This window comes from Schistocerca serialis, chromosome 9 (assembly GCF_023864345.2).
Source record: "Schistocerca serialis cubense isolate TAMUIC-IGC-003099 chromosome 9, iqSchSeri2.2, whole genome shotgun sequence".
Classification (NCBI taxonomy): Eukaryota; Metazoa; Arthropoda; class Insecta; order Orthoptera; family Acrididae; genus Schistocerca; species Schistocerca serialis.
Genome location: NC_064646.1, coordinates 416,968,557 through 416,984,321, shown reverse-complemented (window position 1 = coordinate 416,984,321; position 15,765 = coordinate 416,968,557). Strand labels below are relative to the sequence as shown.

General features: G+C 41.5%; 1 protein-coding gene and 1 pseudogene across 1 annotated transcript in view; both read left to right on the top strand.

The window, feature by feature from the left end:
• Positions 1-403: 403 nt before the first annotated feature.
• Positions 404-15,765, top strand: part of LOC126418762 (L-dopachrome tautomerase yellow-f2-like) — a 134,115-nt gene continuing 118,753 nt past the window's right edge. Inside the window, exon 1 of the mRNA XM_050085688.1 lies at positions 404-563. Within this exon, the coding sequence (XP_049941645.1) occupies positions 516-563 (48 nt within the window). The 5' untranslated portion in view covers positions 404-515. The remainder of the gene's footprint in view (positions 564-15,765) is intronic.
• On the top strand, positions 11,932-12,084 carry LOC126420151 (U2 spliceosomal RNA; annotated as a pseudogene).

The window sequence follows — 15,765 nt, the reverse complement described above, 5'->3', positions numbered from 1 at the left end:
CTACCACATTTTCCATTCGTCTGTACTAGTTAAGGCTATAAAAAATGAAGACTGTGTGACGTAATTCGTACTTGACTGCGATCAGCTGATTTTAGCGATCCAATAAAATTGTTATATAAGACGTGCACAGAGTTTCTTGAGCGAAACTGTTCTACCGAGAAGCGACTGAAGATTCAGTTAAGATGGTTAAGCATTATCGCAGTTAAATGCAAAATGTTTTGATTCTTACAACCTTGGCTTGAAGTGAGTTATCATCCGAAGCCCCAATAAAAGAAGTAAATAAACAAAACAAGCGCCGTACTGTTTTGACGCTGTAGACGCCGCAGGCGCGCCGCTACCACCTTGACCGCGCGGCACCACAGTAGTCTCCGAGACTGAGCAGAGATGCCGCCGCCAGCCGGGATTTCCGCCAATGAGGGAGCCGGACGGGTCGGCGACCCAGCAGTAGGTGCTGCGGTGTAGAGGCGCCGACAGCAGCAGTAGCAGCATCAGCGGTAGCAGCAACAGCAGCAGCCATGTCCTCCGTCCACGACTACAACAGGGCCGAGGTCCCCGGCAGATCGGTAAGTCCACTGTTCCAGCACACACGCCGATGGCTCCTGCTGTTCCACACACCACGGCGTGTATCTCTTTCCGATAGTTAACCGACCTTCAATTTGAGTTTTAATATCCACTGTAGTGATTCTCAATCTTTGTACGACCGTTACCCTTCAACGAAAACAGATGGCGGCTAATACCCCAAACAAAGTTCAGCACCTACCTAAACTTTAGATTAATAGCAACAAAAGTTGACACTCATATTTTGAAAATGACTTACGATGCTTAATAACTACCGCGAAAGGCGAAGGTGCCGAGTTCGAGTGTCTGACAGGCACACAGTTTTAATCTGCTAGGCAGTTTCATATCAGCGCACACTCCGCTGCAGAGTGACAATCTCATTCTGGAAACATCCCCCAGGCTGTGGCTCCGCAATATCCTTTCTTTCAGGAGTGCTAGCTCTGCAAGGTTCGCAGGAGAGCTTCTGTAAAGGTTGGAAGGTAGGAGACGAGGTACTGGCACGTAAAGCTTTGAGGACGACGTGTGAGTCGTCCTTGGGTATCTCAGATGGTTGAGCACTTGTCCACGAAAGGCAAAGGTCCAGGGTTCGAGTCTCGGTCCGGCACACAGTTTTAACCTGCCAGGAAGTTTCATACCAGCGCACACTCCGCTGCAGAGTGAAAATCTCATTCTGGAATGATGCATAATGTTTTGTTAATATTCGAGAAAATAAAACTACGATGTATTTATAGATTTTTTTATGGTAGCTGAAAATTAGAGAGTCAGGCAGTCGGCTCTGCTTACAGGGATTGCCTTTCAAGTTTTAATTACAGATCCATAACAGTGACGGCGATTTGCGGTAGGAATTTGGGACATTTATTGTGTCCGAAGATTTACTGCCAAGTGGTCAGTACGCATTGCGAAAATATCGTTCTTATGAAACGCAACTGTCTCTTTATTCAAATGAAATAATGAGTTCTATCAACAGGCGATCTCAAGCAGACAATCTCAGATTTATTCCGTATTCCTAAATTCTTAGAAGGCTTTTGGCGCCATTCTTCACAAGTGAATTGTAATCAAATTGCGTGTCTATAGAGCATCGTCTCAGTTATGCAATTGGATTCATGGTTTCCTGTCACAAAGGTCACCATTCGTAGTAACTGACGGGAAGACATTGAGCTAAACGGAAGTGATATTTGGCGTCCTCCAAGGAAATGTTATAGGCCCTCTGCTGTTTCAAAATGAATATACGGGTTTTAAGGCTTTGAAGGACATATTGCATTCACCTTACAATTATAAATAATAGACCATATGAAAGAGGAACACAAACAGTTTTTCTTACAGTTCAAATGGCTCTGAGCACTATGCGACTTAACTTCTGAGGTCATCAGTCGCCTAGAACTTAGAACTAATTAAACCTAACTAACCTAAGGACATCACACACATCTATGCCCGAGGCAGGATTCGAACCTGCGACCGTAGCCGTTGCGTGGTTCTAGAATGAAGCGCCTAGAACCGTTCGGCCACACTTGCCGGCCCGAAAAACAACAGAAAACGTCGCATCACTTATTATCATAACAAGGCCAGCTGTCACACAGCAAGTCAAACGATGGGTTACTTCGCAGAGAAAAATCAGCTGGTTAACGTCTTATTTCTGCATTCCCCCGATTTGTCGACTAATGACATCTGCTTGCTCCCGTATATCAAACAAAATGCGCGTGGACAACAATTTTAATCACTTCATGAAGCTGTCGAATGTTTTTAAGGCCATGTTTTTGAGGTACCAGCATCAGAGTGGAAAAAACCTGTTATGCGATGGTTGTCCAGAAAGTAATTTCCTATCGGTCGTTAAATGGAAACCACTGGGAAAATCCAGTAAAGCTTTGCACGGATGTGTCGGGCAGTGTCTCTAGTATGCCCGTCGATCGTGTCGCGTCGCTCTTTTCAGTTCTGAGTGAACAGTGAGCACGTAAAGATGAGTAGGGAATTGCGTCTCCCGCCAAGTATGAGGGCTTGGTTAGAGATTTCGCCTGTATCATGCAGCCCACATAACACAACTATCAAGCAGATCCTTCATTCCAATTCTCGGCCGGACACTGCAGGGGCAATGAAGACGCTCCTGCAGCGTTTCCGATGACAAGTGTTTGATCACTCACAACACAGTCCGCAATTGGCTCCCCTTGAGTCTCATCTCCGCTCACAAGAACCGCTGGCTATGAAGACAAAATTTTTCCACAGACAACGAGCTGCAGACTAGTGCAGATAACTGGCCGAAAGCACAGGCGGCTGCTTTCTATGACGAGGATATTGGAAAGTTGATACAACACTATCACAACACTCGAAGTTGGAGCGGCGACTATGTAGAGAAATAGGTGGAAGGTGTGCCTAACTGTTGCAAATAAAACGTTCCTGGTTTTCACTATGGTTTCCATTTCGCGACCAGTCGGAACTTACTTTCTGGACAACCCTCGTATATTACTAAACGGCCAACCCGGGGCTCTGTCCCAGTTGCAGGATGCCTATCTGACGGCTTCTTTGGGCAACGAAAATTTGATTTTCAGTAGGTCATACAGTTATTCTCCGGATTTTAAAAACTGAAAATGCTATCATAACAGCTCACTGCGATCTCAGAGGCTTAACAATAAGTCAGGTATGGGTACTGCACTTACAGACAGTGTGACTTGAGGCAGATTAACTCACAGCATGCAAATTACCCAGAGTACATCCAACCAATATTTGAGAATGAGAGATCCTAGCGACACCCAGCAAACTTTACTCATAATTTAAAATTTTTAAGAAGCTTTTATGCTTGACACCACCCCACAAAATGATGACACCGAACATATTTATCTCTTAGGCACATTTTCGTTCTTCATGCAGTAAAAATTCAGCACTAAGCAGGACGTTTCAATTTATAAATTTTTAGTGCTAACTCTATTCACAAAACATTTTGCAAACAGTATCCACATATGTCATTGTACGACACATAGTTTTGGAGATATGACGTTTTATACAGGGGATTTTGAATCTATAAACAATTGGGGTGGGAGTTAACTGGTGTTTCCAGAATTTGTTTATAACTATGTAAGACTGTGCAGTTTTTTAAAGACAAACATTTTGAGAAATTATACAAGGGTTTGTATCAGAAACATTTTTCTTTCATTGTTGTTGTAGAAAGTTAAGAAATGGTCCTGATATTTCTAGCGGTCTTCTATACAGAGTGTTTCAAAATCCTTTCATCAAACCTTTAGGGGTGCAGAACACGTCACAGGAAAGAGCTTTTTTGGAGACAAAATGTTCGCTGGTACTTCCCGGCGACGCCAGGCGTCCTTTCGGATTAGTTATGCCCCTGAGAGGCAGCAGGGTAGGCACTCTGCGGCGTATGCCTGCAGTATGATTTGCCTATAATTTAGTAATTTTTTTCACATTAAAGGCGGTAGGCCGAGCCAATTAAAGTTCTTGGTTCGCTTCTAAAATATCTTCCTAGTCTTTGAGGCATTCGCTCTCAAGGTTTTCCTGTTGAAAATCACTGTCAGTTCACAGGGATGGGAAGTATGGAGCACACCTAATTAGTAGACCCTGATAGTTCTGAAAAAGCTGCTCATCCCTTAACGGGCGTATGATTAGTGAAACTGAACAGTTCAGATTTCTAGGTGTTGAGATAGATAGTAAGCTGTCGTGGAAAGCTCACGTTCAGGATCTTATTCAAAAACTTAATACTGCCATTTTTACTATGCGAACGGTATCAGAAGTGAGTGATTGTTTGACACGAAAATTAGTCTACTTTGCTTATTTTCATTCGCTTATGTCGTATGGTATTATATTTTGGGGTAACTCTTCCCATTCTAAAAGGATATTTTTGGCTCAGAAACGGGCGATTCGGGCAATAAGTGGTGTAAGATCACGTACCTCTTGTCGACCTCTGTTCACGAGTCTGCGTATTTTGACATTGGCCTCTCAATATATATATTCCTTATTGTCATTTCTTGTTACCAATATTAACTTATTCCCAAGAATAAGCAGCTTTCACTCGGTTAATATTCGGCACAAATCAAACTTGCATTTGGATCGGTCTTCCTTAACTCTTGTGCAAAACGGTGTTCAGAATACCGCTGCATCCATTTTCAATAATCTACCACTAGAATTCAAAAATCTTAGCTGTAATCCACGCGTTTTCAAATCGAAACTGAAGAGTTTCCTTATGGGTTACTCCTTCTATTCTGTCGAGGAGTTCCTTGAAAAATTAAGCTGATTCTTATTGTACTGTTGATTGCGTTTACTTAAACTTATGGACTGAATTTTTTCAGGTTCATGAACATTTATTTTTATCTGTTATTACTTTTATGTTGTAATTTCATGTTCTGACACGTTCCATGACCTTGGAGATCTGCTCCTCAATTTGGCCCTTCTGAGCTTGACGTGTAAATAAAAATAAAATAAAATAACATATACGTGACGCCTTCGTCTCTAACATAAGCTGTTCCCCGTGATGTGGTATACCGCCACTAGACGTTAGACGCAAAGACTTTGAATCACTCTGTGTGTTCTGTTCGGTTTCAGCCTATGCACGTCATAGGCTTTGCTCCAGATTCAATCGCTTGTGGCATTTCTTTTCGTTGCTACCATAGCCAAATGTCCACTTAATCATCCGTAAGTTTTGACACAGTATTCTTAAGGCTTTTTACAACAGCACTGTATAATATGTTCTGTTTCAGCAAAACATGTTTTCACTTTATTGTGATTTTGAAGCCCAAGAAATTTTTCTATGGCACTCATTTTACTATGTGAAAATATTATTTTATTCAATGAAAATAGTCTTCGATCCAATCAGGAAAATTGTCGCTAATTAATGTATTTCTGGCGACGTCGTGACATATTTTATCTCTTAATGAACGTTTTCAGTTGCTTCCGTAGAACAAATTTTTCAGTTCTGGGAACAATGAAACAGCCTACACTTCAGCCCAGTGTTAGCAAAGCTCTAATTTTAGAAGAAGACTGCCAATCTTATTTTCCACCGTCATAATATTCATCCTGGTTCTTTAGACATCTGTTTGTTTCTCCGAATATCCACAAGGTATCTATTATTTTGGCTCTGTCAATAAGTGCACAACTGATTGCTGAAACAATGAGTGTCAGAGGCAGTATCTCGGTGAACTGCTGGACACGACTCAGTTGCGGTTGCGGTTATGTTGCGGTTGTGATAGTTTGTGACAACGCGCGAGTAGCAAATAACTTAGCCCATACAGTCGTTTCCTAAACTGTAGCTTCCTTTGCACTGTGTCATGTGGTAAAGCTCGTATCCGAAAATTTTTTCACTTAGTGACGTGGCCTTGGAACACCGGAGAGCTTGTACGATACAGTTTGACGACAGGTGCCGCATGGATTGCAATGATAATTGAGAAAAATGCCTGAAGGCGACGCTAGTCAAAACTTTTACGTATACAAGTCTACAGGTCTATTACAATTAATTATTTCGATTGGGAAATATTCTTGCCTCTGCATATGTAGTTAATCGGCGACAATCCAGAAGACAGCCTGGAAAGAAAAAAAAATGTGCACCGAATTGCCAAAAATGTCAGTAATGCTAGACCCTTTTAAAACATGTGACACGACCCTTTCGAAATGTGAGTTTCCTTTTGCGTCGTCTCCTCCTTATTACACGAATTAATTTTTGGGGTTCTACCTCACTTCATCGATTTACTATTGTCGGACAATGACAGCGGCAGCCGAAAGACTGCGTCTCCGTAACTTCAGATTAATATTTCTTGTCTGATAGGTTTTCGCCCACTACTGTTGCCTATTAGTAGAGAATAACTTATAAATGCCGCTGTCAGCAAGCGTGGATGTGATCAGAATGACTCAGCGTGAAGGCAATGTCTGGAACGGACGCGCATCTTACTTTTTCTAACAGCAATTAAAAAGAAAAGGTACATTGAATTATGTGCTGAACGACAGGGCTGCATCTACATTGTCTGACACATTGAAATACGCGAAATTAATAAGATATGGTGAAGATAAAGTACTAATGACTCACCAATTCATACATCGTAGACACATCACGCGGGCGTATTTATTGAGATGATTACACACTTATGTGATCGTATCGTAAGCGTATACTTCATGTACAACTAACGTCGTTTGTTTATTATCACAAACGACTAATATTGTAATGAACAAACAAGTTTCACTGACAATAAACATTAGATCACTTTTTCTTTGAAGTTATATCGATATTAGCATCAGTACGGTTCTACGAACACAAAATATACAAAGACCTATAACCCCTTCCTTCAGCCTCCCTCCCCCATGACTCTTTAAAGAAATGAATTCCCACGTATAAAACAGTTTCAAACGTCTTCTTACTTTATGAATGAGTTAGTATCATATGTTAATGTCAAACATATGACATAAAGCAAGTAAAATCCTTTTGGAGGAAGATATAAAACGCTAATGACATTGGTTTTATTATTCCTGGATTATTCACTCATAGACTAATGAAAAAGTCAAGACAAAAACCGGTAAACCAAAGAAGTCATAATCCCTTTATATGTTGGTTTTGTGACAGGTGTCAGTGAAAAAAAGTTTCGAAAATGGTTTGAAATTACGTGTAAATTTTGTTGGAAGTCGCTAAGCAATCCCATTCTAAAATACTGGATAAAACAGTGTGGGTAATTTGCACGCTGTAAATTACACTACCTCAAGATCGATGCACAGTTTCTAGCTTTAATGATTGTCTTATTTTGGTAAACTTTTAACATAAGATTATACGTCTTAATCAGTAGATTGTGATAACGTTTCAAATATATCAATAATTGTAAAGCCGACCATTTTAGAGGTTTTGTAATGTAGATAAACAATCTCTCTCTCTCTCTCTCCCTCTCTCTCTCTCTCTCTCCCTCTCTCTCTCTCTGTAACTGTATATACGTCTGTATATGTACAGATACTGGGTATAAAATATTAATACCGAAAACTGACATCATTGGAAGTATACAGTGATAGAAGAAAAAACACGTTCCAGTAAATTTGGATCCGCAAAAGAGTCGACTGCGAGATAATCGCGAATCTGTGATTATAAGCAGCCACTGACTTCAAGTATGAAATAACATTCTAGTTAGTAAAACTTGGTTTAAAATACATACTTTTAGATTAAGACCCTATCTAATTGGGCTCAAATTTCCCGCAAGCTCTTCCATAACGGCATCTTACGCCCCAATACGTTTCGAGGAGAATAGGTCAAGGAAAGCGTGTAAATTGGTCTGCGAGAGCACCTGACTACCCTCGTCTGGACTTTTCTGTTCGGGGTACTTTCGGAAGTGAAGTGCACAGTACTCCCACTCACATGATTGAAGAACAGAAACAACAAATTGTATAGTCTTGCCAGACTTCACGAGTTGACCTGGCGGGAGGGTGTTTTTGAAAGAATTCGTATGGCACTGTAGAGACGAGCGTAGTATTGCATCCAAATCGAAACACGATACGCGGAACACCCACTTTAACTGAAAGGAGTGTAACGTAAATAACGTAAATTGTAACAGTTAATTTGCTAAAGTGGTTGAAATGGCTCAAATGGCTTTGAGCACTATGGGACTTAACATCGGAGGTCGTCAGTCCCCTAGAACTTAGAACTACTTAAACCTAACTAACTTAAGGACATCACACACATCCATGCCCGAGGCAGGATTCGAACCTGCGACCGTAGCGGTTGTGCGGTTCCAGACTGAAGCGCCTAGAACTTCTCGGCCACTTCGGCCGGCGCTAAAGTGGTGTTTCTTCTTATGGTAAGCTGTTGAAATTTGAACATTAGACTGGAACTTAATCTAAAAGCTTACGTTCAAAAGACATCTGTAATGACACTAGCAGGTCGAAACTACACATTCGCACTTGTCCCACAAACGGCTCTATGAACACCCATGTTTGCTGCAACGTTTTAGCTTCTGTCGTCATTTACTTTCATCCTTGTTTTTCGTTGTTGATTATGATACACCCTTCGATTCATCTTCTGGAACTGTGTGGTAAGCGTCGATGTCTGCCATGTGGAGGACCCTGGTTAGATTGCCGGTATTGCCCAGGAGTTTTGCTTGGTGGGAGGTCTAGTGCGGGATGCACTGAACCTCGTGATGCCATCTGAGGAGCTACTCGACCGTGTAGTGGCGGCTCCACGGTTGGGAAACTCTGCAAAACGATCGAGAGAGAGGTGTGCTGACAACATGCAACTCCATAACGCATCCGCATGGCACCGCAAGGCAGATTATGACACGGCGGCCGGTAGACAGCCCCTAGGCCTGGCGAGGAGTTAGCTTTGTACACTCCAAAGCACACGGTGGCGGATACGTCATACCGATCTTACTAGGAGACCACGCAGCAATCGGATTTTTGTACTTATTTATATTTATGAAACGTGAAATTCAGAACCCAGGTGTCAGTTACCAACAGTAGCTCAATGCAACTTCCAAAAATTCTCTAGAAAATCGACTTTCAAGTTTTCTGAACGTTTTTACTACCTTACATCTACATCTACGACATACTCCGCAAGCCACCTAATGGTGTGTGGCGGAGGATACTTTCGGTACCACTATCTGATCGCTTCAACCCACTCGCGAATAGTGCGTGGGAAGAATTACTGTCGGTAAGCCTCTGTATTGCCTCTAATTTCTCGAAATTTCTCCTCGTCGTCAATACGCGAGATGTATGTGGGGGAACGTAATATGTTGTCTGGCTCCTCCTGAAAAGTGATGTCCCGAAATTTCTGAAGTAAATCTCTCCGTGATACACAACGTCTCTCTTGTAACGTCTCTCAGCGGAATTTGTTTAGAATCTCCGTAACGCTCTCTCGCCAGCTAAAATATCCCGTGACGAAACGCGTCGCTCTTCGTTGGATCTTCTTTATCTCCTCTATCAGTCCTATCCGGTAGGGATCCCAGATTGATGAACAATACTCAAGAACTGGAGAAACAAGCGCCTTATAAGCCACTTCTTTCATGGATGAGTTACATTTCCTCAAGATTCTTCCGATGAATCTAAGTCTTGTGTCTGCTTTTCCCACTATCTGTTTTATATGGTCATTCCAGTTAAGGTCGCTCTGCATAACTCCACCTAGATATTTTACGGCAGACGCTGTCTCCAGATGTTTTTCATCAGTAGTGTAGCTGTACAGTAGTGGATTTCTTTCCTTACGTATGCTCAATATGCAACATTTATTTACGTTCAGGATCAACTGCCAGAGTCTGCACCATTCATCAATTCTCTGCAGGTCGTTCTGCAAAGCCTTACTATTTTCGGGCGTTGCTACTTTGGTATAAACTGCACCATCCACGAATAGCCTTGAAGGGCACCCGACGCCTTCTGCCAGATCATTTACATATATTGTGAACACCAACGGTCCTATCACACTTCCCTGTGGTACTCCGGATATTACCTTTACATCTGTCGCTTTAGTTCCGTTAAGAGCGACGTGCTGAGTTCTATCTGCAAGAAAGTCTTGAATCCAATCGCAGGTCTTCTCCGATACTCCGTAAGCTCGTATTTTTTTTCATTAAACGGCAATGCAGGACGGTGAAAAATGCCTTACTGAAATCAAGGAACACGGCATCAGCCTGAGCGCCGTTGTCCACTGCGGAGTGGATGTCATGGAGGAGCAGAGCGAGCTGAGTTTCGCAGGGTCTCTGTTTGCGGAAGCCATGTTGGTTTTTAGAGAGGAGCTTTTCATTTTCCAAGAACGTCATAATTCTTGAGAATAAAACATGTTCCATAACTCTAAAACAGATGGACGTAAACAATATAGGTCTATAATTGTGTGGATCTGTCTTACGGTCTTTCTTAAAAACAGGAGTGACCTACGCTTTTCTCAAGTCGTTAGGTACCTTTAGTTGCTCAAGCGAACTGCGATAAATTACTGCTAGAAGGGAGCAAGTTCTTTCCATAATCTTTATAGACTCTTATAGGTATTTCATCTGGTCCTGAAGCGATTGTAACTGCTTTTCAGTTCTCTCAATATCTGCCATTTCGACATTCGCACGACGATTGAAAGGAGGGACAGAGTTACGATCTTCCGCGATGAAACAACTTCGGAAGACCGAATTCAGTATTTGGGCCTTTTCTCTGTTATCTTCCGTTTCGGTGCCGGTGTGGTCGCTGAGAGAATGAATAGATGATTTTGACCCACTTACTGATTTTACATACGACCGAAATCTCTTAGGGTTTTTACTCAGGTCGGTTGAAAGCGTCTTACATTCGAATTCATTGAACGCTTCTCTCATTGCTCTCCTTAAGCTCATTCTTGCTTGGTTCAAAGTTTCTTTGTCAGCTAGGTTTTTAGTACTCTTGAATCTGAGATGAAGTACTTTTTGTTACGTAGCTCTTTTCTAACACGGCTATTAAACTGTCCCTTAAATCCTTACTCGGAACATACTTGTCTAGGGCATATTGAACGATGCATTTGAATTTTTTTTCCATTTGTTCTCCACATCTTCGTCCTTATCACCGAATATTTGATGCTTACTGCTGAGATTTCTGAAATTTGTATCCCGTCACCCTTGCTGAGCAAATATATCTTCCAACTTTTCTTAACATTCCTTGTAGGACCCGTCGTCATAGATGCTGTCACAACCTTATGATTACTGTTACCTTCCTCTACGTTAATTGATTCGATTAGTTCAGGTCTGGTTGTTGCCAGGAGGTGTAAGATTTTACCCTCACGAGTTGGTTCTCTATCTGCTCAAGGTCATTTTCGGACAAGGCATCCAGAACATGCCACACTATTCCCTGTCTCTGTTACCAGTTTCGATGGTCGATTTGTTTCGACAGGCAGCGCCCCTCTGTGGTGGAGTGCTAGTCCGCCATGCAGGCGTCTTAGCTTCGATCCCCAGTCGGTGCGAATTTTTAAACAAATATGCTTGTTCTACAAATATTACCGTGAAACGTAAAAATAGATAAGAACGAAAAGAGCTAATTTGTATTTTTTAATTTTAACAAATTTTATTGACAATCTTTTGTAAAAGACCACTAATCAAGAATTTTCAATTTCCATCGGTAATTGGGTTTTTGCGTTCAATATGTAATTAGAAATAAGAAGAGGTACATTTTCATAAAAATGCCAATTACATATGTGTTAACTTGATGAATTTCAGAGACGCCAGTATTCGAACTGAACAAGAAAAAGAAAAAATGATGATCACAACGGGACTCGAACCAGCGACTGAGCGATTAGCAGTCTGGAGCGCTACTGATCTTTTCCCGTCTTTATGGATTTTACACTTCACAGAAATGCTGGTAGAGCTTCCTACTTTCTTTAAAAATTTGCTCTGGCCAGGAATCGAGTCCAGAACTCAGGCGAGCATTCCATCACAGAGCCGCGCTGTTTGTCCAAAAAAAAAAAAAATTATCCTTACTTGAGGGACAGGCGAATACGCTCGAAGTGTAGTATCTGTTCTTATCAGCTTAATATCTGATACGTCTTGCATCTCAAGGGCAGAATACTAAACTCATTTTTGGCTCATGACAGATTGCTAAGGACTTGCTCCATCTCTGTCGCGGGTTGGCCCGTCATTGGCGAGAATTTTTGAGAACTGAACCGAATGCTTTAATTTATTGTTATTTAAGTTCTGAACTTCACTTACAATAAATATAAAAAAATTACAAAAAAATCAGATGGCCCTGTGGTCTGCTTGTTAGTCATACTATCCTATTCCAATTCCTTACAGTGCGATGAGAAAATCTATATGCCTCGGAATGCACCCGAATCCCTTTTATTATCAAGGTCCCTGTGTCAGGTAACTGAGGCAGAAGAATAGGTAACTCGATTTCCCCGAATACTAGTATTATAAGTTCATAGAACATTGTTTGGTGTCCTTCCGACGGATGAGAACAGAGTAACACCTCTCCGTGATTCGTAAATGTTACAAAACACTAAGTTCGTAGAACAGTTCTGCTCGTAAACTTAATGAGCAGTGAACTAACTTGCAAGACAGGGACGTGAGCCAGATCCGAATCTGTCTAACGACCGTGGGCCATTACAGCGGCTAGGATGAGTAATGTAGTTTGTAGGCTGTTTTTCACGCTCATTTACGCAAATGCTGGGCTGGTCCCCAACCTGCGCCTCAGAAAACAAGGTAACGTGCAAAACTAAGTTTACGAGATTCACAGACAGGAGGTTCAAACGACTTCTCTCCTTTGGTCGACTAATGACCGTGGCGACAGGAAGGGCGTACGGCCACGGAGCAAACAATAAAATAAATATACCAAATCACGAAGACAGTGGATCTTATATGACAGGATAAACACCAACAGACAGAGATAGAAAATGAATGTGCAGAAGTACGTCCCGGAGAACATTTTTGACTTAGCTACAATATTCAGTTGATCTTCAAACTTTGCGAGCATTACTAACCCATCTGCAACCAACCTCGGGTCATTTTAATTTCGTATTCTTTGTGCACATTATTGCTGCCTACAGGTGTTGGACAAAAATATGGAAACACTGCGAGAAATGCATACTTGAACATAAATACAGGTGCTAACCAAGTCGGAAGGTTGCGCTGTTGTATTTGACCTCGAATGACACCTTTACAACGTCCTAAACACATTGCTAATGTCCGTCGTGGTCAAAACATTGTTCTTTGTAGGTGTGAATGCGTTATGTCGGAGCTCTGTGCATTCGAATGTGGGCAAACGGCTGGTGCTTGTAAAATGGGTGCTCCCGTAACCAAGGTAGCTGATGCGGTATTCTGTTTACCCTCGGTACTCTGCAAGGTCGCATTACTGCCAAGTATTATGTCACCATTTTGGCTGACCAAGTCCACCTCACGGTACAATGCTTGTTCAGCGGTAGTGATGCTGCATTCCAAGACGACAAGGACTGTTTTTGCGAGCACGACCATGAACTGACTCATCTCCCCTGGCCACGACAATCATCACATCTCAATATTATTCAGTCGTTGTGGTCTACTTTGGAGAGAAGGGTTCTCCATACTACCTACCTCCATCATTGTTACTTGAAATTACCACTATTCTCAGGAAGAGTGGTATAAGAGTGCTCTGGAAACCGTGCAGAGCCTGTTTTTATCCATTCTGATACGACTGTTTTGAATGACAACGGTTTTTCCCACGCCGTATTAGGCATGGTAATGTGTTGTGTTCTTGGTGTTTTCATGTTTTTCCCTACCCCCTGTAAAACATGTCTACAGTCTGCTCTACGTCAGGATATGCACTGGTGATAGTTGAAGAGGCAGTTATTATAGACACAAGCAGCACTATCTGAAATGAGCTCATGTGTCATTCGCTTGCCCGTTTTGTGGTCGCTCCCGCTCTTGCTGCTCTCAAGGGCAAGTGATGTTATTTTTGTATCACCTATAATTCGAAGAAGATGTACTGATGTGCTGCTCCACTGATGGAGTTTTTCCAACTATTTAGCTGGTCACTAGACTAGTCCACGTGTTGTAAGTTGCTCTCGAGAGGTAGTCTTTTGTGTCATCAGTCATCTGACCAGTTTTACAAGTCTCACTATGAATTCCTCTACTGCACCCAACGTGGTCAATTATTTGCTGTATGTATTCCAGTCTTCGTCTTCCCCTACAATTTTTACCATCTACGCCTCCCTCCAGAACCACTGAAGATATTCCTTGATGTCTTAACACATGACCTACCACTCTGTCTTTTTTTCTTGTCCATGTTTCCTCGCCGATTCTGCAGAGAACCTGTTCATTCATTATCTTATCAGTCCATCTAATTTTCAACATCCTTCTATAGCGCCACATTTCAAACGCTTCGATTCTCTTTTGTTCCGGATTTCCCACAATCCATGTTTCACCACCAAACAATGCTGTGCTGCAAAGGTACATTTTCAGAAATGCCTTCATCGCGTTAATACTAATGTTTGGTACCAGTATATTCATCTTAGCATAAAATGATCTCTTTCACTCTGCTAATTTCAACTTATGTTCGTCCTCCCTACGTGTGTCAAAACTTTACTTCCAAGGTAGCAGAATTCGTCTACTCCGTCGTCCCCAATTATGGTGTTACATTTATCGCTAGTCTCACTTCTGCTATTCCTCATTAAATTCATGTTTCTTTGCTTTAATTTCAATCCATATTCTGTTCTCACTAGACTATTCATTCAATTCAAAAGATCCTCTAATTCTTGCTCTCTTTCACTGAGGAATCTTATTACTGGGATCCTTTTAGCTGGAATTTCAACCTCACTCCTAATCGTTTCTATTATTTACGTCAGTTCTCCTTGAATGTACTGATTGAACAGGAGGGGCGAAAGACTACACCTATTTAATACACGTCTTGGGCAGCCACTCTAATTTTTCCCTCTTGGCACTTCTGCAATGCTTTCTCTATAGTTTTCATCTAATTTTCTAAGAATATTGAACAATTTGGACTATATTGCAGTGTCTATGGCTTTTTACCGGTCGACAAAGTCTATGAATAAGTCTTGATTTTTGATACGTCTTGATTCCATCATTAATCGTAATGTCAGAAACGCCTCTCTGGTGCCATTAGCTTTCTCATAGCGAAATTAATATATCTTCAATTTTCTTTTCATTATTCTGTGTATTAATACTGTCGGGATCTTGGGTGCATGACCCGTTGCGCAGATTGTGCGATAGATCTCGCAGTTATATGCCCTTCTTATCTTCAGGATTGTGTGGATGATATTCTTGCGAAAGTCCGGTGATACGTCTCTAGACTTATAGATTCTGCAGACGAATATGAATGCTTGTATGGTTACCACTTCATCCCAAATGGTTTTAGAAATTCCGAAGAAATGCTATCTACGTCTCTAGACTTATGCATTGTGCAGACAAACTTGAATAGTCGTTTGATTGTCACTTCTAGCCAATGATTTTAGAATTTCCGAAGAAATGTTATCTGTGCCTTCTGCCATATTTGGTCGCAAGTTTTCCAAAGCTCTGTTAAACTCTGACTCTAATACTGGATCCTCTGTCTTCCACGTGGAGTCTGGTTTTTCTTCTGTCTATCTGACAGTTCTTCCCCGTTGTTGAGGCCTGCAGTGTGTTTTTTCCGCCTATCCGCTCTCTCCTTTGTGGTTAATAGTAGATTTTATCTTTCACTCTTAATGTTGATACAATTACTTTTAATTTTATGTAGGGTTTTTCGTATATTCCATAGCCACGTATGAAACTTTTTGACATGAAATTACACTATCAGTCCAATTAACAAGTATTTGTGCGATTTTGCTCTATCAAGCAAAATTATACGCGTTGC